Source organism: Danio rerio, chromosome 13 (genome assembly GCF_052040795.2).
Source record: "Danio rerio strain M-AB ecotype USA chromosome 13, GRCz13ab, whole genome shotgun sequence".
Classification (NCBI taxonomy): domain Eukaryota; kingdom Metazoa; phylum Chordata; class Actinopteri; order Cypriniformes; family Danionidae; genus Danio; species Danio rerio.
The window spans coordinates 6,115,269-6,139,653 of record NC_141033.1 but is presented as its reverse complement, the minus strand read 5'-3'; the positions used below and the strand labels follow the sequence as shown (position 1 = coordinate 6,139,653).

Here is a 24,385-nt window from a genome sequence, read left to right as displayed (position 1 = left end):
TCGACTTTTGCTTTCAGATTTAAAGGGCTAGCATTGCACCAGACCCCGGTAAGTGGTTTCGTTTGAAAGTGTAGAATCTATATTTTATGCACATTTGCATCACTTTGGTTTTTATTCTACTGTATAAAAGTTATTTACACTTAAATACACCGTATTTTAGATGTTATTAGAGATGAGTTATTAAAACTATGATGTGTAGAAATGTGTTGAAAACATCTCTCCGTTAAACAGAAATTCTGGGAAAAATAAACAGGGGGGCAAATAATTCAGGGGGGCAAATAATTAATGGGGGGGGGGGCTATTAATTCTGACTTCAACTGTATATGTGTGGTTCATTCATATTACTGTGGTATTTGTGACTTTAGGTCTCCGTTTCATCACGTCTGAGTTGCTGTCTATCACTTTATTGTGTTCATCTCGACATCCAACCCTGGTTATCCTTCTTTGAAGCGTAATGTCCCAAAAGTGGGGTTGTTTTCATCCACTTTGGGGAGATTTTGAGTCTTAATTTGACCATAATTTTTTCTGTGTTTCAGCTAGCAGAATGAATTTTGATGACAAATCTTATTTTGACACATATTTTAAGAAAATGCTTTGATTTTTTTTTTAACTCAACGATACTGCTGTTAAATGCATCAGATACACATTTTCACTTATTTTGTTTGCAAAAATCTGTTAATCAACCTCAGTCCTGATTAAAACTACTAAATTACTTTGAAAAAAACTGATTTTAATTCTTTAATTACAAAATTCATAAATGATGTTACTGATTAGGTGAAAAAAAACACACAAAATGACTTGATTTAATTATAAAAAGTAATTGTAGTATGGATTTTTTTTTTACCTTTTATCAAAGTCTTGGACATGTGAAACAACATTGTCTTTAACCATTTAAGTGACGTCATCGACTTTCGCTTTAAGATTTAAAGGGCTAGCATTGCACCAGACCCCGGTAAGTGGTTTCTTTGAAAGTGTAGAATCTATATTTTATGCACATTTGCATCACTTTGGTTTTTATTCTACTGTATAAAAGTTATTTACACTTAAATACACCGTATTTTAGATGTTATTAGAGATGAGTTATTAAAACTACGATGTGTAGAAATGTGTTGAAAACATCTCTCCGTTAAACAGAAATTCTGGGAAAAATAAACATGGGGGCAAATAATTCAGGGGGTGTAATAATTCAGGGGGGGGCTATTAATTCTGACTTCAACTGTATATGTATGGTTCATTCATATTACTGTGGTATTTGTGACTTCAGGTCTCCGTTTCATCACGTCTGAGTTGCTGTCTATCACTTTAATGTGTTCATCTCGACATCCAATCCTGGTTATCCTTCTTTGAAGCGTAATGTCCCAAAAGTGGGGTTGTTTTCATCCACTTTGGGGAGATTTTGAGTCTTAATTTGACCATAATTTTTTCTGTGTTTCAGCTAGCAGAATGAATTTTGATGACAAATCTTATTTTGACACATATTTTAAGAAAATGCTTTGATTTTTTTTTAACTCAACGATACTGCTGTTAAATGCATCAGATACACATTTTCACTTATTTTGTTTGCAAAAATCTGTTAATCAACCACAGTCCTGATTAAAACTACTAAATTACTTTGAAAAAAACAGATTTTAACTCTTTAATTACAAAATTCATAAATGATGTCACTGATTAGGTGAAAAAAAACACACAAAATGACTTGATTTAATTATAAAAAGTAATTGTAGTATGGATTTTTTTTTAACCTTTTATCAAAGTCTTGGACATGTGAAACAACATTGTCTTTAACCAGTTAAGTGGCGTCATCGACTTTCGCTTTAAGATTTAAAGAGCTAGCATTGCACCAGACCCCGGTAAGTGGTTTCGTTTGAAAGTGTAGAATCTATATTTTATGCACATTTGCATCACTTTGGTTTTTATTCTACTGTATAAAAGTTATTTACACTTAAATACACCGTATTTTAGATGTTATTAGAGATGAGTTATTAAAACTACGATGTGTAGAAATGTGTTGAAAACATCTCTCCGTTAAACAGAAATTCTGGGAAAAATAAACATGGGGGCAAATAATTCAGGGGGTGTAATAATTCAGGGGGGGGCTATTAATTCTGACTTCAACTGTATATGTGTGGTTCATTCATATTACTGTGGTATTTGTGACTTTAGGTCTCCGTTTCATCACGTCTGAGTTGCTGTCTATCACTTTAATATGTTCAACTCGACATCCAACCCTGGTTATCTTTCTTTGAAGCGTAATGTCCCAAAAGTGGGTGGGGAGGACCAGCTCATTTTCATTTTAAGGCACAGGCGCAAAAAAAATGGTATTAACTAGTGGGTATTTTGACCTAAAAGTAACACAAAACACTTTTTTATTACATCTTGTTAAAAAAGGCCAAAATTGGAGCCCTTTAAGACTAACTTACTGACACTAACATCTAAAAAAGCTCTATTTTAATTTCACGGGGAACTTTAAATCACATTCACTGTTATGCATAAGGTTTACAAAGCAGAATGAAGTAGACTGGCTTTGATTAAAGCGCTTAAAAGGACACGTCAAAAGTCTTAGCACCTTTAAAGCCGCTAATTGCTCGGTGTGGAAGTCAATAGGCTTTGAGGACAATGCTGATGCCACCCTGCTGCTGTAAAGGTATAGAGCAGGACAACAAACCAGAACAGCAGCTGCTCCGCAAGCATTTCAACAGCGAACAATGAGCGTCGCTCCGGCCAGATGCCTGAAGGACCACTGGACCCCCTGAGGACACACAGCTCAGCGTTAATGGCAAACTACAGGCCTGTGATCAGGCTTAGCACCTGTGCTGTACCGATGCACATCTGCTCAATGTTCCTACTGTAGACCCTCGGGGAAACACAAGATGAGGCTTGCCGGAATATTTGAATGAACTTTCGATTTGACATTTACTAAATAAACACCTGACAAGCTTATCTGAAAACAGTTATAAGCGGTGGGAATGAACAACCGGTTCTGTTTTTTTAAACAAAGCACTATAAAAGTGAATGATTTGCTCTATTATTGCTTCTTGAGCTACAGCTGCATTCAAACACCAACACACCATAATGGATGACTGCTGCCGAATCTGGAGAACAATGCAAAAGGGTTCAAATGAGAGTTTTTACGCCTAGTGAATTTGATGATTCTCTTTTGAAAATGTATTATATACATACAGTATATACAGTGGGGGGAAAAGTATTCAAGTTTTTTTTTTTCCTGGGAAAAATATTGTAATGAAGCTGTTGACAAGTTTGTTAAAAATGTAAGTTAACTATTGATTTGTGTTGGGACAACATGAATGAATTAAGTGGAACCCTGCATTGTTTACAGTGTGCACATTGCTGTTTGTTCAAACTATTTATTTAAAATGAGTTAAAAGGTATTTTTAAAAAGTCTTTTTTTAGTAAAAAAAATTATGTTCAATCCACTGAAATTTGTAAAACAAAACAAAACAATCACGTTAACTTGAAACATGAAAGAATTGTGTGGAACCCAGCACTTTTTACAGTGTTCGTTTATTTATTCATTCATTCATTTTCTTGTCGGCTTAGTCCCTTTATTAATCCGGGGTCGCCACAGCGGAATGAACCGCCAACTTATTCAGCAAGTTTTTACGCAGCTGATGCCCTTCCAGTGTAAAAAAGGGAAAATAAGTATTGAATATGCCACCATTTTTCTCAGAAAACATATTTCTAAAGGTGCCGTTCACTTGAAGTTTTCACCGGATGTTGGTAACAACCAAACAAATCCATATATGCAAAGAAAACAAATCGAATTACGTTATGTGTAATAAAATTAAACGGCGCAGGAAAAGAGTATTGAACACATGAAGAAAGGGAGGAGTAGAAAGGCAGTGAAAGCCCAGACAGCAGCTGAAATCTCTCAGTATTCTTCAGCAACCCTCTGCCCGTCATCAGTGTAAATTAATTTCAGCTGCTTCAGTCCAACATCTGCATTATCAGGATGATGAAGATGATACCAGGGTGGACATTTCAGCAAGACAATGATCCAAAACACAGCAGAGGAATCTCTCAAATGCTTTCAGAGAAATAAAGAAAATCACCTGACTTGAATCCAATAGAAAATACAAATTAAAGATCAGATTTGTTAGACGAGACCCACAGAATCACAACCCCTGAGCAATCCATGTGACTTCCTTTTTCATATGAGAGGCGCCTTTAAGCTGCCATCAGCAACAAAGTCTTTTATATAAAGTATTAAATACATTTCAGTAGTTCAGTACTTTCTGTGTGTGTAATTACATTGTTACTCATTTTACAGATTTTTTTTGTTTTATTTTATATTCATATTGTTTGGGTTTTTACCAAAATCTGATTAAATTCAACGTCAACAGCTCCTTCACAAATTTTATTCCCAGGAAACAACATGACAATGCTTGTTCAATGCTTATTTTCCCAGCAGTAGGTTTACTATGACGACTTCCACTGCTGAAAAACCTGGATTTTTTTTAATAATATGCTGTAAGGTGTTTATTGGAGGATGTTGTTTGTGCCTCAGAAGTACTAAAAGAACATTTTAATAATAATTATCAAGTGCATTTATAGTAGATTTTATTAAAATCGCTTATGATTATCTGTCGTCCCATACAGATGCTGTGTAGTGGCATCCTTAGCTTGCGTTTACATTCCCTTACTATGACAAAGCAGCACAGGGGGAAAGAGATTAGAGGGGGTAATCAGGCAGCCCCTGGAGACTCTCCTGCCATCTGTCTGCTTCTTAGAGCCTCCTAATACACCCCCTCCCCTCTCCCAGCAGCCCTTTTCACATTTCAGGCAGATGTGACAGTGTAACTCCCGATGGGAGACAACAATGGCGCGTGTAACAGGTGCTCCAGCCACCCCGTGGCACATGGGAGGCAGAAGAGCTTTCCACACTTTCATCTGGCCAGCGGCAGGCTGTCGCCACTGCGGCTTCAGCACGCACACGCACGCACACACACGCCTCTGGGTCAACCAGCAACCCGACACCTGCTGCTTCTGAACACACACTATCATACTGCGGGGCAATACAAACCCAGCCGTATCACTTCGCTTCAGCCCAAATGTAAACACACCGAACCATATATAAATAAATACTGGAAGCAAGTTCACAATAAACAGTCATTACAGGGTGTTTAAGATACAGAGTCACTCGTTGTCTACCTGAGTGACTGAAAGGGCCCTATCATACACCCGGCGCAATGTGGCGCAAGGCGCGGCGCAATACTCTTTTGCTACTTTTAGCTCGGCGCAAGGGTCATTTTGAGGTGTTGCGCCACACTGTTTAAATAGCAAATGCATTTGCGCTCAAATGTGCGCCCATAGGCGTTCTGGTCTAAAAAAGCAGGCGTGTTTTGGCGTGTTGCTATTTTAATATAAATATAAATGATTAAAATATTACAAAACATATTAATTTCTAGCCTACATGAAGATTTAAAAACCACTGCCTTACCTTCTTCATCTCGGGAGGCTTTTTCAGTTCATTCAATTTGCTTTTGTATAATGTTAATATTATTAGCAGTATTATTTATTATATCCATATTTATATTTGTTTTATTAAAAACAAGCTTAGATTAGTCCACCTGTCAAATTTTAGACCATATGGGGCACAGCAGGTGTATTTGAAAATAACTCAGTATTTTGAGCACACTTTGTTATTATTGTTCATTTATTCGTTTGCTTGAAATTAAAACTGAATTTAGAAATAGTTTTGAAACTAATCTTTGCGCTTAACAAACGAAATTAATTATTTATAGGCTAATTGATGTCTGTGCGTAAAGGTTTCCCTATCCACGAGAGCAAAAGCGAAAGTGAACTTACTTTACGTCAAAATGCGCTTATGGCGCGTCGCAGCTGCTCTTAAAGGGAATGGGAGATGAGGCTCTAATTGGTTTATTCTCAAAACACACCTATAACTCATTAAGAAAATAAACTCAACCCTTTAAGACCATTCACCATGGCGCAAAGCGGATTTTCCCGTCCTTAAATTAGCAAAAATGCGTTCTGACATGCCCTGAAAGCGTTTGCGCCCTGCGTTTTGCGCTCTGCGCATGGACCGTCAACATAGAGCCCAGTCTGTGCCCGGGAACAGTGGTGTAAAGCAACTAATTATAAATACTCAAATTACTGTAATTAATTTACTTACTTGAGTACATTTTTAGTGCAGTATCTGTACTTTTACTTTCCTTCAACCTGCAGTCACTACATTATTTTTTATTGTCTATGAGGATTAGAAAAATCAGTCCTGTGATTCCTGTCCAATCAAATCACACATAGAAGGTCAATCGCCTCATAATGAACTACCTCAAGACATGGGCCATTTATAAATGCAGCAAACTGTTTGGAAGCATTAAAAGTGTCCAAGAAGACGTCCAAAAACAATATCAGTATTTGACGTCAATAGGATGTTGGTTTAAGATGTTGGCTCTACATTGGATTTGGTCGCTTTCTAACACAACCTAAAATCAACCAAATATCAAAGTTATTTAACGTTGTTATTAGACATTAAAATAACGTTATCCTTAGACGCTGGCTAGACATTGAATTTTGGTCACTTGACACCACAACCTAAATCTAACCTAATATTAACGCCTATGACGTTGTGTGCCTGCTGGGCTATAATTAAATGCACTACAGAATGTTACGTTTACACACATCCACAAATTACATGTAAACACATCAGCTTTTCACAGCGTAATATTCACAACTCATGAGTACTTTTAAAAGGGCTACTTTTTACTCATACATTTTTAGGCAAGTAATGGTACTTTTACTCGAGTATGATTTTTCAGTACTTTTTCCACCACTGCCCGGGAACCACATAAGCACAAATAAACAAAGATTTAAGCAGTATGAGCAACTAGGCAGTAACAATTTATAATAATTACAAACTACGGATCATGTATTATGCGTTAGCAAATAGTTAATTCATTATTTGTAAAGCATTAACTCTACATTAATAGATGTTAGTATGCAGTTTGATGTCTGAGGGAATGTAAAGGGGTTGCTAACACAATTCTGTCAACTGTACTTTAAAAATATCCTATGATGTGACAAGCAAAAATAAAGAAAAACAACTCTTAAAGGGCACATAGTTTACCACTTTTTTATGATTTAATATTAATATGATGGTGCTTCTGAGTGTGCCAGTTTAGGTTCAGTTCAACACACAGTTCAGATGTTTTTATTATAATGCGTTCAAAAGTGTCATGTTGTGGGTGTGTACACAGCTCGCTGTTTTAGGGGTGTGTTGCTTCACATGAAAATTAGTTTCGGCTTCCCGCCCAACGTAACGAGGGGGCGGAGCCAAGAGCTCCCACGCTCTGTGTTTGCAACAGACAGGCAGACAGAGAGAAGCTAAGCTACACGAGAGGATCAGCATTCAGGCGTACATGTACGACTCAGACACAGACCAAGCAGAGATTACACAATCATTTGTCTTTGTATAGTTTTACAGCCAACTGTGTGCTAGTTTCAAGTGCCGAGCTTGTACACCGAGACTAATAACCACGCACACTGAATTAATTTTGACTGAGGCACTGGATGCGCCACTCGTAGCTGCAACATGGCACACCAGACACTCTCTGTGGTGCTGCAGAAACATGAAGTGTCCTGAATCGTCGTGCCACGGAGCGCCATGCATTTTAGAATTCTAAACATAGGTTTCTATCAGGGTAAACACAACGGCGCTTAGGGCTGTGCAATTAATCGAAAATCCGATTTCGATTTTGGCTTCAAACGATTATGAAAAAGCATTAATCGAGATAAACGATTAGTGCATCATTTACCACCCCCTTTCCAGCTGTTGCTCCTAAAAGCGCGAAAGACCGCGTGCTTATGTATGTGCGGCACGCGCAGACACCCAGAAGCATGCGGCCGTCAGCATTCGCACACTGAAGCTGGAATTATACTCGCGCCTGACGCCGCATCGCACACCTCTGCTGACCGCGCGCGCACCTCGCGAAACGGACGAGGCGCAGACATCTAAAGTCATCTTAATGTGAGCACTTTAATGGTCAAATAGGTGTCAAAACGCGGTGTTTAGTGATTACTTATAATAACCTTAATTTGTGTAAGAAACAAACGAGTTACGAGTTGAGGATCAAAAGACACGTGAAAGAGAAATCATTAAAGAGACAGCGCGCGATGTTGTTTTTATCATTAATCAAACAAAACGAGAAAATCCCTCACTGCTCTTGACTGAAGGACTTTTTTAGCTAAAGTTTTATTCTTACAGTGAAGATGCTTAAAGCACAGTTTGTTTCATATTTTTATTTTATTGTATTTATTTATCTTTCCATTGCAGGGAGGAAAATAACTGTATGTATACAGTTGAAGTCAGAATTATTAGCCCTCCTGAATATTAGCAATCCTTTTCCTGCCCAATTTCTGTTTAATGGAAAGAAGATTTTTTTTTACTTTTTTCTGAACATAATAGCTTTGATATCTCATTTCTGATTACTGATTTCTTTTATCTTTGCTATGATGACAGTACATAACATTTTTCTAAATACAAGCATTCAGATTAAAGGGCAATTCAAAGGCTTAATAAGGGTAATTAAGCAGTTCATTGTATAACAGTAGTTTCTTCTGCAGACAATCAAAAAGTATATTGCTTAAGGGGGCTAATAATATTGACCTTAAAATGGATTTTAAAAATATTTAAACCTGCTTTTATTCTAGCCAAAATAAAGCAAATAAACCTAGAAGAAAAATATTACAGGAAATACTGTTAAAATTCCTTGCTCTGTTAAACATCATTTGGGAAATATTTATAAAAAAAAAAAAAAACATATTCTCAGGAGCGCTAATAATTTTGACTTCAACAGTAATCGTATAAATAATCGTGATTAAATTATGACCAAAATAATCATGATTAAGATTTTTCCCGAAATCGAGCAGCCCGCTGTCCGCGGCGCCCAGTCAACGACTTGAAGTGCCATGGTGTGCACCCTGATAGAAACCTAATTTAAATTATTTATGACAATTTAAAATGGACAGTGAAAACGCAACGTCACGTCGACAACCCAAACAGCTTAACAGCTCATCTATATTGACGTTTGGTGAGTCAAGGCTGAGACATGCATCAGCAGCTGAATACAACAGACTGGAGGGATTCACACCAGACGTAAAACCGACAGCAGTAGACACAGGAGGATCCGTAAATTAGGAGGTGGCTTCCTGGATATCTCCCAAGAGGCTCTAATTTGTCCCTCTATCATCCATTATCTGTGCTTTCAATCCAAGCACTGCGAAACCACAGGCCGCCCTTGGTGGCTGGGTCTGAAATAGCACGCAGAGGAGGCTTAAATTAGGGTGGGAGCTGAAATAGCCCTGTGGTCGCCGGCGGGGACGACGCGGAGCCCGTCACCAGTGCATCGCTCTCAGGTTCAGACCACAATTAGAGTAGTTTTTGGGAGGAATGTCGCAAAGCAACCAGAAATTACCCCTCCGGTCTCTTTTTTTTCAAATAGCAAAAGAATCTGATGCATCTCTCAAGAAAAAAAAGGCTTCATTTGTTGCGTCTCTATGTTGCTGAGCACTGTGTTTATGATCTACTGTAGCTCTACAGTCAATACTAACTTGATCTATCCTGACTTCCTTGGGGGAATGGTCTATGACAGGGCTATTCAATTAGTGACCTGCGGGCTGAACCCGACCCCCGAGGCAACTTGTTCTGGCAATCCAAATAGAGTGACCAAGACATCAAAAATAAATTGAGTACAGTCAAAAAACAATCTCTACAGTTATGAAGTGGCGTGCGTCTGTTCAATACAGCACAAGCTGCAGTTAAAGGCTACTCAGAGAGTGAGTCACCTGACATTAAGCGAGTGGTGCAAGCAGCCGAAAACATTTGGATATGTTTGTAGAAGAGGCCTTTTGTATAATGCACTGATATCGTTAAAAGGTATGCATCGATTAGCCGATTTCACTATTAACCTCGCTTTTATTCATTAATGGCTTCTCAATGCCGCTTTTCTGTTACACGGAAAAAAAGCTGCTGCAACTAAACAAAGTTATGCCAATACGCGCACACATTGGATTAACTATAGCAGCAAGCCGTTGACATATTGCATCTTTTCTGCAAGCAAGTACATTAATTCCAATGAAGATGTGTGCATATTGGGAGGGCTGAGTGCATGGCTCGCAAGCAGACCGACGCACTCGCGCCCTGCAGGTGCACAAAGTAGAAATGAGAGTGTAGTGGTGAGAGTTGTGCGTGGCTTTCAGTGCAATGTAAACAAAAGATATGTTAGACGAATTATTACAAATGATTCAAATAATTATGTATGTAAGAACGCAGATAATCACAACAGTTTGTTTAAATTCTTAGCTAATATATAGCTTAAATTAACATTCAAAAGTTCACACTTAGCTCACAATTTACACATAGCTTGTTTGGCGTGCTGTCCCAGGAGAGAGCCCTGAGCTCAAGGGATCCTCGAGCCCAGGGCTCCCCCTTTTCGCAGGTCGAGGGGAGATTGAGCTCAGGTCAATCTCAAACTCCCTTGCTGTTGAGGCCAAGGTGAACTTCCTGAGAGTAAGACTTATTTTATCTATAATAAAGAGCATATTTGGATGGTGGAAGGAAACCGGGGAATGCGGGAGAAACCCACGCGGACATGGGGAGAACATGCAAACTCTGCACAGAAATACCAGGTGGCCCAGCGAGGACCCAACGCCCTTGGTATTCTTGCTGTGAGGCAACAGTGCTAGTCACTGGGCCACCATGATGCCCATTCTGGATAAAGTTGGAAGAATCAGTGGTTCACATTTTTACTTGCACTGCCAATATTTTCACTGGCCCTACCAAAAAAGGTTAATAGTTATTACTTAGCCACAAATGAAAAAAAAAGTGTCAAAATGTTTGTAAATCTAGAATTTAATTATTTTTAAAATGCTTATAAATGTGTAATGAGCAAAATTCAAAGTGTTTTGCAAACAAATGTAGCAAAATGTGCAGATATTTTATTGCAAAGCAAAAGATGGCTGACCTATCAAACTGACGGCAAACTGTACAAAACATCACTTCATTTTTTTAATCGTGGCGTACCCTCATAAATGTCTGCTTCCAGGACGTTAGAAACAAATGTTTTCCTTTAGCATCATCACTTGATGTTGCCGCCATGTTGCTGTCTCTTCGCTGTACTGGTTGTTACGAAAAAAAATAACGTGCTCACAACGTCCAATCAGATAAGAGGAACCGAGAAGGTAGCATTTGAAGGCTTAAAAACACAAACTGTTTCTCGATTCTTACTGTTTTTGCACGCAATTGACAAATAGTCACAGGCAAATAAAATTTTAGTGATGGCATCAGTGGCTCGATTGGGCCAGTAACGATCCTGTCTACCGTCCCGAGCATCTCACACGCTGGCCACAGGCCATCGGGCAGTCCTTATTGTTAAGCCCTGACATGTGGAGAGCATCACATCACCTACCTGCATTTGACGAAAATTACGTGACATCACCCGGACGGAGGAGCTTGGCCGGACGTGCCACGACCCAAACCAATTACGTGGATGGAGCACGCTGTTGTTAATATTAAGGGGAAAACAAGTATATTTATGCTTTTTTGGAGTCACTTTGGACAACGCTTGAACAAAATTTAAGATCTTATAAAAGCACAAAGACTTTTTAATACCTTTTAAGGGCCTTAATTTTCTCCTAATTGATTTATCAACTTTTAAAGGGCACCTAGGTTACCTTTTTTTTCAGATTTAATATAAGTCTTTTGCATCTCTAGAATGTGTACATAAAGTTTCAGCTCAAAACACCCATCAGATTTTTTATTATACCTTTTACAAGATGTTGTTTTATACTGATTTCCAGCAGGGGGTGGTTTTGTCGTACTGCGCCTTTAAGGCGAGTTCTTTCCCGCCTACTGTTTCTACGTGCCTTCCCGCGTGCTTTAATCTCCTCCCTCGGCTGCGTCAGACAACAGACAGACTTAAAGGAAGAAGGTCTCACGTAGCGCTTGTGAGAAATACTACAGTAAGAGCTAATCAGTATTGTAAAGTTGCATTGATGAATCACACACAATATCGTTACAAAGTTCACGCGCGCACGCACACACACACACACACACACAGAGATACACACCCACACCGCAACTGACACACACACACAGGCAGACAGACAGAGCGCGCTTAGCTTAGCACTGTTTTTGCACTCAGATGTGACAGGATACAGGCTAACCTCCAGTGCTGTGTGGATATCTCTTATGCTAGTGTACGAAATAAACCTGATTTAACTTCCACAAACCGGGATTGAAGCGTCCTCTTTTATAATTGTTCTGACACGTGGCTGTGCTGATGAAGTAAAGCTGAAGTAAATCGCTGTAATTAATTACACACGTGCCCTGTTTTAAAACACTTTAAACATGTGAAACTTACTCTTAATCACATTTGATGATGATTGCTGATCCTAGCGAACAGAACAGACCATTTATTCCCGGTTGCTTTGCGTATGTCTGCCTGGTCTTGTTGACATATACACGTGACTACCGGAACATGTTAATGCGCGCAGCTGTCAATCAATTCGGTGGGCGGGGGGATCGCACTCCTACGTAAAGCTGCGGTCGGTCTGAAAACCTCTCTAATTGGTCCACCGTTTTTATGTTGTTTAATTGAAAAAAAAAGGACTGGGTGTGTTTATTTCACCCCAATATTATGGTCTATACACTATATATGCACATATGTCTGTCCAAATAGCTTGAAAAGTAGATTTTTCAACATAGGTGCCCTTTAATACTTGCAGACAACCTGTAGAAACAGTGAAAATAGCTTGTCTTATTCCTCTCTTTTTTGCTATTACAAAATAACAAACATGACCTCAGATGTTTTGTAGAAGCCTCCAAAAACTGAGGCCAGTTAAAACGGGCGAGTGTGTGTGTGTGAGCGTAAAACACAATGCTTTCAGAAAAGGCAGAGGCGTCTCGAATGACTCACCCTGACCTGTTGCGTTTCGCTGAAGGACTTGAATCTGACACAAACAGCCTGGCTCAGATATGCATCTACGTCTTCCAGGGAAAGCTGTCTCGTCTAGATTCAAGAGCAAAAGTGTTTTTATTTGACACGCAAGCTGTTAAAATCACACTCAAGTATACACAACAAGCAGCCCCCCTCACACACACACACACCTGAACACAATGCATAGGGTGTCTGATAAGGCACAATAAACAGAGACACTGTTGAACTCTTTTGACATGCAGCGAGCACACACACACACACACACACACACACACACACACATCATTAATAAATAAAGGATAGCAGAGCGTATGTGGTGCCAACTGACCCGAACAAAGCCATTTGTTTACGTTCAAGTGAAAGCCCCGATGATGAAAAGTTAAACACACCTGAATGGCGATGTAGGTTACAAGACAAATCACTGCAATCAAAGGGCTGTCAAAGTATTTCAGCTCTTCAGTGAACTCGTACAGGTCAAAGATGTCCAGGAGTGTTGATGTTCTGATTGTTTTCACCTCAGGGTCCGTCTTGAACCACAGAGACCTCAGATCAAGAGGCCCTTCTGTTGAGCACAGTTTGAGCACAGATTTAACTTTTGGGGGTTGATGTGCATGAGAGTAAATGAAGGTTATATTAGGGTAACTCATACAAGCCTGGGTATGGCTAGATAAATTGAACTCTGGTGTACTAAACCATAGTTACATTTTAACAGGGGGTGGTGGGGGTTATATAGATTTGAATTTAGTTTTCCCTAAATAATAAAAGCCTTCATTTAAAAACTTGCTTGATGTGTTTACTTGTGTTGTCTTTAACTAATATTCAAATTAGTTTGATGAATTTTCATTTTTAAATGTTATGCAGCCCTACACTAAATAGTTTAGCAGCTTTAAGGATTCTGATTTATGTCGGTTACGATTTTTACAATCATTCACGGTTTGTTCATAAATAATGCTTGCACTCACAAGAACATAGCTGAACCTAACATTTAATATTCACAACAGGTTTACATTTTCAGCAAAATACTCTGATAGAACCAAACAGGCTTTATCTTTTCATCACGAAAAGCATCTGTGTGTACAAATTGTGCAAAGCAAACAAAAAGAATTATGTACAGCAACAACAGAGCACAGATCTCAGATATTATCAACATTAAATGAGGAAGGGAGCAATGCTTAAAACATGAGACAAAGCCCAAGTTTTTAAACCTGTAAAAATGTGAATCATATTGACAAAATGAGAGTGAACACAGAATACCTAATGTCCCGAGTAAAATATTGAACATAAAACATCTTTACATAGTCCACAAGACAAAATCTCAGCTGAAATCAACAAAATAACTCGGTGCAAACATTTGTAGAGCCTTGGTATTTTAAACTGTGTGTGGTTAGCTGAATGATCTAGAATTTTTTTCTTTTTTTGCTTTGTAGTGGTTGTTCACAAGCCCCTTGTTTAAACAACATTCAAAATTCTCCATGTCTGTAAGATTCTTCCGTTTTTCAGCATATTTATGCAGATTTGAACTGTTTCCAGCAGAGACTGTATGATTGAGAGATTCATCTTTTCACACTGAGAACAATTGAGGGATTCAAAACCAACTTTTAAAATAAAAAAGAGGTTCAAACACAACTTTTAAAATAAAAAAGAGGTTCAAACACAACTTTTAAAATAAAAAAAAGGTTCAAACACTTGCTGATGTCCAGAAGGATAAACAATGCATTAAAAATAGGGGGGTGAAAACTTTTGCAATTGGAAGATCAAGGCATGCTGTAGTTTATTTGTTCTCTGGGAAAAATGCAAGTATTATCGTCTGTTGCTTTGCCTGTTCCTATCGCCAAAGGGCAATACTATGTGAAAAAAATATTAGTCCAAGGCTCTTAAAATGTTTGAGTGCCTTGGACTAATGTTTTTTTTGTGTATCTTTAAAACTTCCTTATCCAAAGAGCACTGACGGATTAATTCCCTCTGAAGCACTATTTGTTTGTTTCTGGAAAATATATACTTATATATAGCCACAAAATGTAGATATTGTTACTGTCCAAAAATTTTCACTTCCTGCTTTAAAAGGAACACTCCACTTTTCTGGAAATAGCCTCCTTTAGCAAGTGCCCTGGAGTTGAGTCGGGTGAGAGAACTTTACGCTTAGCTTAGCTTAGCAGCAGGCACAATAATATAATTTAGTATCTGAAAATAGTCCTCAGCTAGGTGAAGGTGCTGTGTAATATCATTGCACCGGCTGCAGCCAATGATGTGGCAGCAAAGTTCCTAGACTAATGCATCGTAATTACAGTATTGTTGTTAGCCATATTGACCTGTAAAATTGCAACTTTTCATTTTATGTTGGTTTTAGTACTCAATATAACTACAGAAAAGTCCAACTGTAAATAGCAAAACTAACTTTTTTATAGCAAGATGCTAACAGTCTAATTGGATTTATTAATTTATGCCTAGCTAAAATGGCTCACTCAAGACCCAGAAATCAGCTAAATGGATTAAAAAATGGTAAAACTCAACTCGTTTAACAATAGTGGACTTTTTTATTTATGAGCAAACTGTACACGTTTTATGTAAAATATCTATTCACAGTACTAAAAATGTGCATTCATTTTATACAATCTCTCTTACTTTGTCAAAATTAATTATGACATAACATTTAGCAACTTTTTATTTTTTGCTGGAATTAGTACTCAATGTAACTACAGAAGAGTCCAGCTTTATTAAGCAAAGCAAATCTTTTTTTTTCTCTCTGTGAGATGCTAATGGTCTAATCCGATTCAATGATTTATGCTAGGCTAAGCTAAAATGGCTCACTCCAGACAGAAATAAGCTGAATAAATCCAAAAATGGTAAAACTCAAATGTTTTAACTATAGGGGACTTTTTTTATAAACAAGCAAACTGTACACGTATTTTATGTAAAACATCTTATTCAGCACAGTATTAAAAAATAGCATACATTTTGTACAATCTCTATTGTCTTGATTATTATTAACCTTAACAACAAAATTATTATCAAAATTATTATTTCATTTTTTTTTTAGCAAGATGCAAATTTCATGCTTTTTGCTAGGTTAAGCTAAATGGACTCGCTCAAGACCCAGAAATCAGTTTAAAGGATTTTAAAATGGTAGAACTCCACTGTTTTAACAATAGGGGATTTTTTAAATAAGTGCAAATTGTACACATCTTTTATGTAAAACATCTTACTCAGGACAGTATTAACTAAATAATTAGCATGCACTTTCTACAATCTCTCTTATTTTTCAACTTTATTTTATTTAATATTTTGTTATTTTATTATTTCATTATTATTTTGTTATTTTATTATATTATTATTATTTTGTCAAAATACTTTTTTTAGCGAGAAGCTAATGGTCTAATCTGATTCAATCATTTATGCTAGGCTCAGCTAAAATGGCTCACTCCAGACCTTAAAATCAGCATGAAAAAATAGCACACATTTTGTACGATCTCTCTTATTTTGTCAAAATTATTAACATTTAGCAACTTTTCATTTTCCGTTGGTCTCAGTACTTGTAATTATAGAAGAGTCCAGCTTTAATAGCATATATATCAAAATTATTATACATTTTTTTGGAGTGAGATGCTAATGGTCTAATCCGATTCAATGATTTATGCTAAGCTAAGCTAAAATGGCTCATCCAGACCCAGAAATCAGCTGTATGGATTCACAAATAGTAAAACTCAACTGATCAGCTCTAGGGGACTTTTTTATTTTAAGTACAAACTGTACACATCTATTATGTAAAATATCTTACTCAGAACAGTGTTAACTTTAAAAAATAGCATGCATTTTGTACAATCTATCTTATTTTGTCAAAAAGATTAGCATTTTCATTGATTCTCCATGGGGTGTAAAATCCTTTATCTTTGCAGTACTTCATTCTGACAAGTAATTATATAAAACATAACTACTAGTTTACATACTCAGATGGCGGATGGGTTTTGGAGTGACTCTGGTGGGCTCTTTAAGTGGATTTCCTGGAAAGACGAACCATTCCTTGACAGACACAGTGTGGCCAGAACCATCTTTTAAAGAGAGAGAAAAGCAATGCAAAACAAGAAAACTCAAAGACCTTTAAAAAGTGGCACAGAAAGAAAATTTGATCAATCTGCTTCTATGTTATGAAATCATTTGACTGACAGAGTTTTTACCAAATTATAGTATAGACTCCACTGTTTGAAATCGGAGAGGTTTTGTCCCGTTTGGTCTGGCCCTTGTTTTCAACATGCATGTTCACCACATATTTGCCCACACCACAAATACTGGAGAAAAATTCAACAATTCCCAGAATAATACAGATTTATTTTCTGTAAACAACACAGTTAGAGGACAACCTGTATATTATAGAAAACAGCATAGATGGAAAGTAGATTTAAAGTAATATAATAAAGATGTTTAGGACCACTATATATTTACATTTACGTTTAGCTTTAGTTTCAATCATCTGACAAATGCTTTAATCTAACTTACACAAAATAAACTTCTGGCCTAATCAAGATTTCTTGAAAGAATAATTTGTGACCCTGGACCACAAAGCCATACATTAAACAAGCAATAAGAAATAAACAAACAAAATAAACAAATAAATAAGAAGCAATTTCTAACTTCTATATTTAGAAGTAACATAACTAGAAATTTTTCCGAGAGATGGGTTGCGCCTGGAAGGGCATCCGCTGCGTAAAAACTTGCTGGATAAGTTGGCAGTTCATTCTGCTGTGGAGACCCCGGATTAATAAAGGGACTGAGCAGACAAGAAAATGAATAACTAGAAATTCAGAAATCAATTTCAGTATATAAAGAATTTAACATTTTTTTTTTAGTTTTTCTGTCGATTTCCCAGTATTGTTTTAATATTATTTATAAACTACATAATTTAATATATATCTGTATATATATATATCTATCTATATCTATCTATATCTATCTATCTATCTATCTATCTATATATATATATATATATATATATATATATATATATATATATATATATATATATATATATATATATTCAGTTTTAAGATTTGTCAGTATTACTTCTTTTTCAAATATTAATTAGCTTTATATTTTATTTTGTTATTTTATTTTTGCTTGAATTATAATTAATAATAATAGTATATTTAATAATTACTTAAAATTATCAATACAAATATCTATCTACACTACTTGACAAAATCCAAGTTTTAGCAGCAACAAATAATAACTTGACTTCTAGTATCAGAAGTGGTCTACATGAAAGGCAAAGGCCTCTAGATTACACTTATTTTACTAAAATAAAACATGAACATGCCTTAATTTTTAATTATTTCATTAGGACAGTAAGGTCTGACTTTGCTTAGACAAAACTCTTGTCACTTAACAGAAATAAAGTAGAGTATGGTATAATAAGTCATGGTGCAGTGAAAAAAGAATTAATATTGTGTGTGACTCCCATAAGCTTGGAGGACTGCATCCATACATGTCTGCAATGACTCAAATCACTAATAAAGTCATCTGGAATGCCAAAGAAAGTGATCTTGCAGGACTCCCAGAGTTCATTAGGATTCTTTGGATTCATCTTCAATCCCTTCTCCTTCATCTTACCACTGACATGCTCAATAATGTTCATGTCTGGTGACTGGGCTGGCAAATACTGGAGTACCTTGACCTTCTTTGCTTTCAGAAACTTTGATGTGGAGGTTGAAGTATGAGAAGGAGCGCTAACCTACTGCTCAATTTGCCCTCTCCTGTGGTTTGTAATGTAATGGGCAGCACAAATGTCTTGACACCTCAGGCTGTTGATGTTGCCATCCACTCTGCAGATCTCCCCCAACCCCTAACCATGACTTTTCCTTTACCAAACTTGACTGGTTTTTGTGAGAATCTTGGGTCCATGCAGGCTCCAATAGGTCTTCTGCAGTATTTGTGATGATTGGGATGCAGTTCAACAGATGATTCATCGGAAAAATCTGCCTTCTGACACTTTTCCAAATGATCAACTAGAAGTCGAGTTATTATTTATTGCTCTTAAAACTGGGAAAAAGACTTTAGTCAGGAAGTGTGTGCCTGTCTGTCTGTCTGTCTGTCTGTCTGTCTGTCTGTCTGTCTGTCTATGTGTCTGTCTGTCTGTCTATGTGTCTGTCTGTCTGTCTTTGTGTCTGTCTGTCTATGTGTCTGTCTGGCTGTCTGTCTATCTAATCTATTTATTTAATTATTTATTATTGGTCTAAAGGTTTTGATGACACTTTTGCAACATAATATAATGTTTCATCCCAATTTTACTAAATAATATCTATAGTCTGACAATCTATTTTTTGTCAAAATTAATCTGACCAAAGAATTATCATACTTTACTCTGTCGAACAACTAAATAAATAAATAAATTAAAAAATACAGAAAAAATAAGCAATTTCTAATTTCTATATTTAGAAGTTACATAATCAAATTCCGAAATAAAACAAACTTAACACGTTTTGCATGGAAAATGTAAATTAATATTTACTTATACCCCACATAATGCTTTATATAATTCTAAATTATTAATTTTTGTTATTTTTTTAGGTCTGATACTTTATTTTACTGTGATTTTGTCATCATTGTTTATATTTCAAATTAAATGTTACCTTTAAAATGATCTATAATACTTCAATAAAACTCTACCTGGAAACCTTTTAAAAAGCTTTTTTGCAAACCTTTTGTTTATACTGGAGAAATTGACAATTCATTCATTCATTTATTCATTCATTCATTCATTATATCTCATAAAGGTTTTACAATATAATATTATTATATTTTATCCTTATATCACTAAATAATAAAATAAATATTATACTTTACTCTGCTGACCAAGAAAATAAATAAATAAATAAATAAATAAATAAATCTAAAAAAGCTAAGTTTAAAAAAAAACTAAATTAAGAAGTTACATAACCAAATATTCATAAATCAGATTCCGAAATACACAAATTTAACAGTTTTGATGTTTTTAAATTTAGTGTTACCTTTAAAATGATCTGTAATACTTTAACAAAACTACATGGAAACCTTTTGAAATGTGTTTTTGCAAACCTTTTGTTTATACTAGAGAAATTAACAATCAATCAATCAATCAATCAATCAATTAATCAATACATTCATCCATCCATCAATTTATTTATTACATGTTTTAAAGGTTTTGATGCCAATTTGCAATTTAAAATTATAATATTTTATCCCTATCACTAAATAATAACTATAGTTTGACAGTCTATTTTTTGTCAAAATTAATCTGCTGAACAACAAAATACATACATACATAAATAAATAAATAAATAAATAAATAAATAAATAAATAAATAAATAAGCAATTTAGGATGGAAATGGAAATTATTTATTTTATATAATGCATATTTTTATATAATTTGAATTAATTTGAGCTTTTTTATTTTCAGTTTTCGGATTTTATTTTACTTTTATTGTTATTTCTTTTTAAAATTTTATTTAGATTAATATTTAATTTAATCTTTAAAAACTACTTGTAATACTTTAACAACAAAACATAAATTGGGAACCCTAAAAAAAAGTTTTGTTTTTTTTTTACAAATAATTTGTTTAAACTGGACAATCTGACAACACACAAATAACACAGTCCTTAAGCAGAAGTATCAAAAGTATCGTGTTTTAGTCCTGAATCACTCAAATGAGCCTGCATGTGTTTACAAGTGTTTATATTGGGACCATTCTGTAGCGCATTACCTCATAATAAACACAGAAAAGTAGCTCAATCTTACTTTCACCAGACGTACATATTGAAGCATTAAATATCTCACAAAATGACACAATAGCAACACAATAAAGCTTTAAATATATGATCATTGTAAGTAAACTCTGGGATGAAACACACCTGGCTCCGTTAGCAGTAAAATGCCGTATATTCGTTCCCGGATGGGCAGATATAAGATGGCCTGTGGTGGAAGCTCCATCTCGTCCTCGTCCTCCAGTGTGTTACTGCACTCCACGACTCCGTCATACAACACATTATAGATGAAGAAACTCTCAGCCCGCCTGTGCTGCTCCACTGCGGCCTGCAACATGGAAACACTTAGTGAACATACAAACAAAAAGCCATGGTCCTGCTAGTGGCTCTGCTGCTTTTATTAAACACAGAGGAACCCAAAAGTGAAAATAATGCTGGAATATATCAATGTGCTCTGTCCTTCCCATTCATTTGCATTCTTTACCACTTTGATGATTTTATTTTATTATCAAATCAAATAAATATAAAATTTCCAGAATTATTTTCATATTATTTATATTCTACATCATTTTATATAGATATATACAGTGGGGAAAATGAGTATTGAACATGTTTTTTCCTGGAAATAATATTTCCAAAAGAGCTGTTGACATTTCTAAAGGAGCAGTTGAACCAGATTTTGGTAAAACCCCAAACAAAATATGTGAAAAATGAGTTATGTGCAATAACAATGGAATGACACAAGCACTGAACTCATTCATTTTCTTTTCAGCTTAGTCCCTTTATTAATCCAGGGTCAACACAGCGGAATGAACCGCCAACTTATCCAGCATATGTTTTATGCAGCGGATGCCCTTCCAGTCGCCTCTCATATGGAGAATAAAGTCACATGCATTGCTCAGGGGTGAGTTTTTCAGACTTCAACAGAGTGTCAAAATCTTGATGGTTCTGTGGGTCTCGTCGAGCAAATCTAACCTTTAATTTGTATTTTCTATAAGATTCAAGTCAGGTGATTGGCCAGGCCATTCTACAGCTTGAATTTGATTCTCTGTAAACATGTGAGAGGCTGTGTTTTGGATCATTGTCTTGCTGAAATGTCCACCCTGGTTTCATCTTCATCATCCTGATAATGTGGATGTTGAACTGAAGAGGCTAATATTCATTTACAATGACGAAGGTCTTAGGGTTGCTGAAGAACTACTGAGAGATTTCCGCTATTGTCTGGTCTTTCACTGCATTTCTACTCCTTCCTTTCTTCGTGTGTTCAACATTTTTTCCCTGCGTCATTTGATTTTATTACTCAGAACTTCATTTGTAAACTAACTAGATTTGTTTTTTTGCATATATGGATATATTTGGTTTTAACAACACCCGGGGAAAATTTCAAGTCAACAGCACCTTTAAAAATTGCGAGGTCATAGAACCGATCGGGGAAACAGATCCGGCATGTTGTGGAAAGGGATCGGTAAAATGAGGTGATTTAAGAGGTGCATGTTCCAGCACAAATTAAGTGTATACATATACTATATTCATTCATTTTCTTGTCGGTTTAGTCCCTTTATTAATCCGGGGTCGCCACAGCGGAATGAACCGCCAACTTATCTAGCAAGTTTTTACACAGCGGAACCATTCACACACACACTCATACACTATGGACAATTTAGCTTACCCAATTCACCTGTACGGCATGTCTTTGGACTGTGGGGGAAACCGGAGCACCCGGAGGAAACCCACGCGAACGCAAGGAGAACATGCAAACTCCACACAGAAACGCCAACTGAGCCGAGGATCGAACCATCGACCCAGGGACCTTCTTGCTGTGAGGCGAAAGCACAACCTACTGCGCCACTGCATCGCCCCAAATACTATATTATTATTATTATTATTGAGACATTCCAGCATTATGGATGTGACATTTGCAGTAAAAACTCAAAACATAAATTCACACAGAAAGTATCAATAACATAATATTGAAACATCTGTTTATATTTTCCAGAACAACTGACCACAGAGTTAAGGGATCAGAAAAATATCAATCTGTAAACATGCTTCCCAAAATTGATATTTTCGGCAGTTTAATAAATGATCTGATGTGCATTATGAGCTGAAATTTTACAGACATATTCTGGAGACACTAAAGACTTATCTTACATCTTGTAAAAAGCAACATAATGGGAGCCCTTTAACTACAGATCGTTGATTTTTTTTTTTCAATAAGCTTTTAGAACGATTCTTCAATCAAATTTGAATTCCACATTTGTTCGTCATCAACCCCACCGAGCGTTTTCCCTTTTTACCTCTAAAATATCACCAGCCACGAACTCTCTCATTGCACACGTGGGCTCAGAAGACCAAACACTTCGCTTTACCCATGGAGACGTTTGCCCTGGAAGCAAATACATGCATATTCCTCTTTCCAGAGCTTCTTCCTCAGCCTTAACCAAAGAAAGCTGAGACAAACCAACCGTTCCCTCACAGCTGGGCTTATGAAGGTTAATAAACTCTGCGGCAGCGTACACCCTGTCTCCTTGAACCTCCTTACATTTCATCCGATACGAATCCAAAGCGATGTTACGAAGCCGCTGCATTTGCTGCTCATGAACGACGTCATTACCCAAAAGACAAGATAACAGTGGGAGATCATGAACGTGAAGCTGCAAAACCCGGCACAGCTTTTCTCTGGAGAACAGCACAGTGGTCATGCTGTTTAAATGCAGTTTACTGATGGACAAATACGGCACAGTGTTATAGATGACGAAATCTGTATCCTGACCGAGAATCCCCATGCAGTTGTGAGACAGAGCATAATCCGCGACCTCGTAATCTCCTTCACGAACCGAGCAGAAAGTCTCCTGACCGAGACTTTTTAAAGCAAATCTTGAGAACGTTGCAAGTCCTGAAGGAAGACAGAAGAGGTTTCTGCTGTTTGGTTGTTGATTGTGTGTCTTAATGTGCTGGAATACTTTGGCGATGTCTTGGTTGACTCTCAAACGCCTCTTTATCCATTCTGAGCGCTTTCGCTCTTCGACGGTTCCATCGAAGAAGAAGATTAATCGTATTCCTGCTGCTGTGAACGCGTTGATGAATTCTTGAAGGATGTTGATGTATTCTTTCCACTGGCCTCCGTGGACCCAGGCCGGACAGCGATACCAATATCTTAAACAGGCCATGGCGTCCACTACTAAAGAGGCAGTGCTGTCCGGATGGGCTTCGAGGTGATTTCCCGCCATTTGTTTGAGGTCCACTGGCACACAGGAGTCTGGGCAACACACCTCCATGAAATACTGTAAGCCCTTCACACCCATCGTCAGCTCAATCTGAATGTCACAAACCTAGAATACAACATAAAAGCGCATATGTGAATACTTTGTAGATCTTTAATTTGTCAAATGATGACATGATAATCATATACAGATATACATATTGTTTGTATTGTTTAAATTTACTACCTTTCCAACATGTTGGTGGCTGTTTTTACCCCATTGACTTCCATTATAATGACATTTATTGATTGCAAAGCCATGACATCTCTTACTGGCCACTTTATTAGGTACACCTTACTAGTATCAGGTTGGACCCCCCTTTGACTTCAGAGCTGCCTTAATCTTTCATGGCATAGATTTAACAAGGTACTTAAAATAATCCTCAGAGATTTTGGTCCATATTGACATGATAGCAT

The 24,385-nt window shown here is 36.6% G+C and overlaps 1 protein-coding gene across 11 annotated transcripts in view; it reads right to left on the bottom strand.

Annotated features, from left to right (window-relative positions):
- fam120b (family with sequence similarity 120 member B) overlaps nucleotides 1–24,385 on the bottom strand; it is a 48,358-nt gene that overhangs the window by 14,987 nt on the left and 8,986 nt on the right. For 8 of the 11 annotated variants that reach the window (XM_087277802.1, XM_087277803.1, XM_087277805.1 and 5 more), the window contains 5 exon segments: nucleotides 23,004–24,038; nucleotides 20,854–21,034; nucleotides 16,919–17,020; nucleotides 13,364–13,536; nucleotides 12,954–13,046 (listed from right to left, as the gene is read on the bottom strand). In XM_087277802.1, the coding sequence (XP_087133928.1) occupies nucleotides 12,954–13,046; nucleotides 13,364–13,536; nucleotides 16,919–17,020; nucleotides 20,854–21,034; nucleotides 23,004–24,011 (1,557 nt within the window). In that variant the 5' untranslated portion in view covers nucleotides 24,012–24,038. 11 annotated transcript variants of the gene reach the window in all.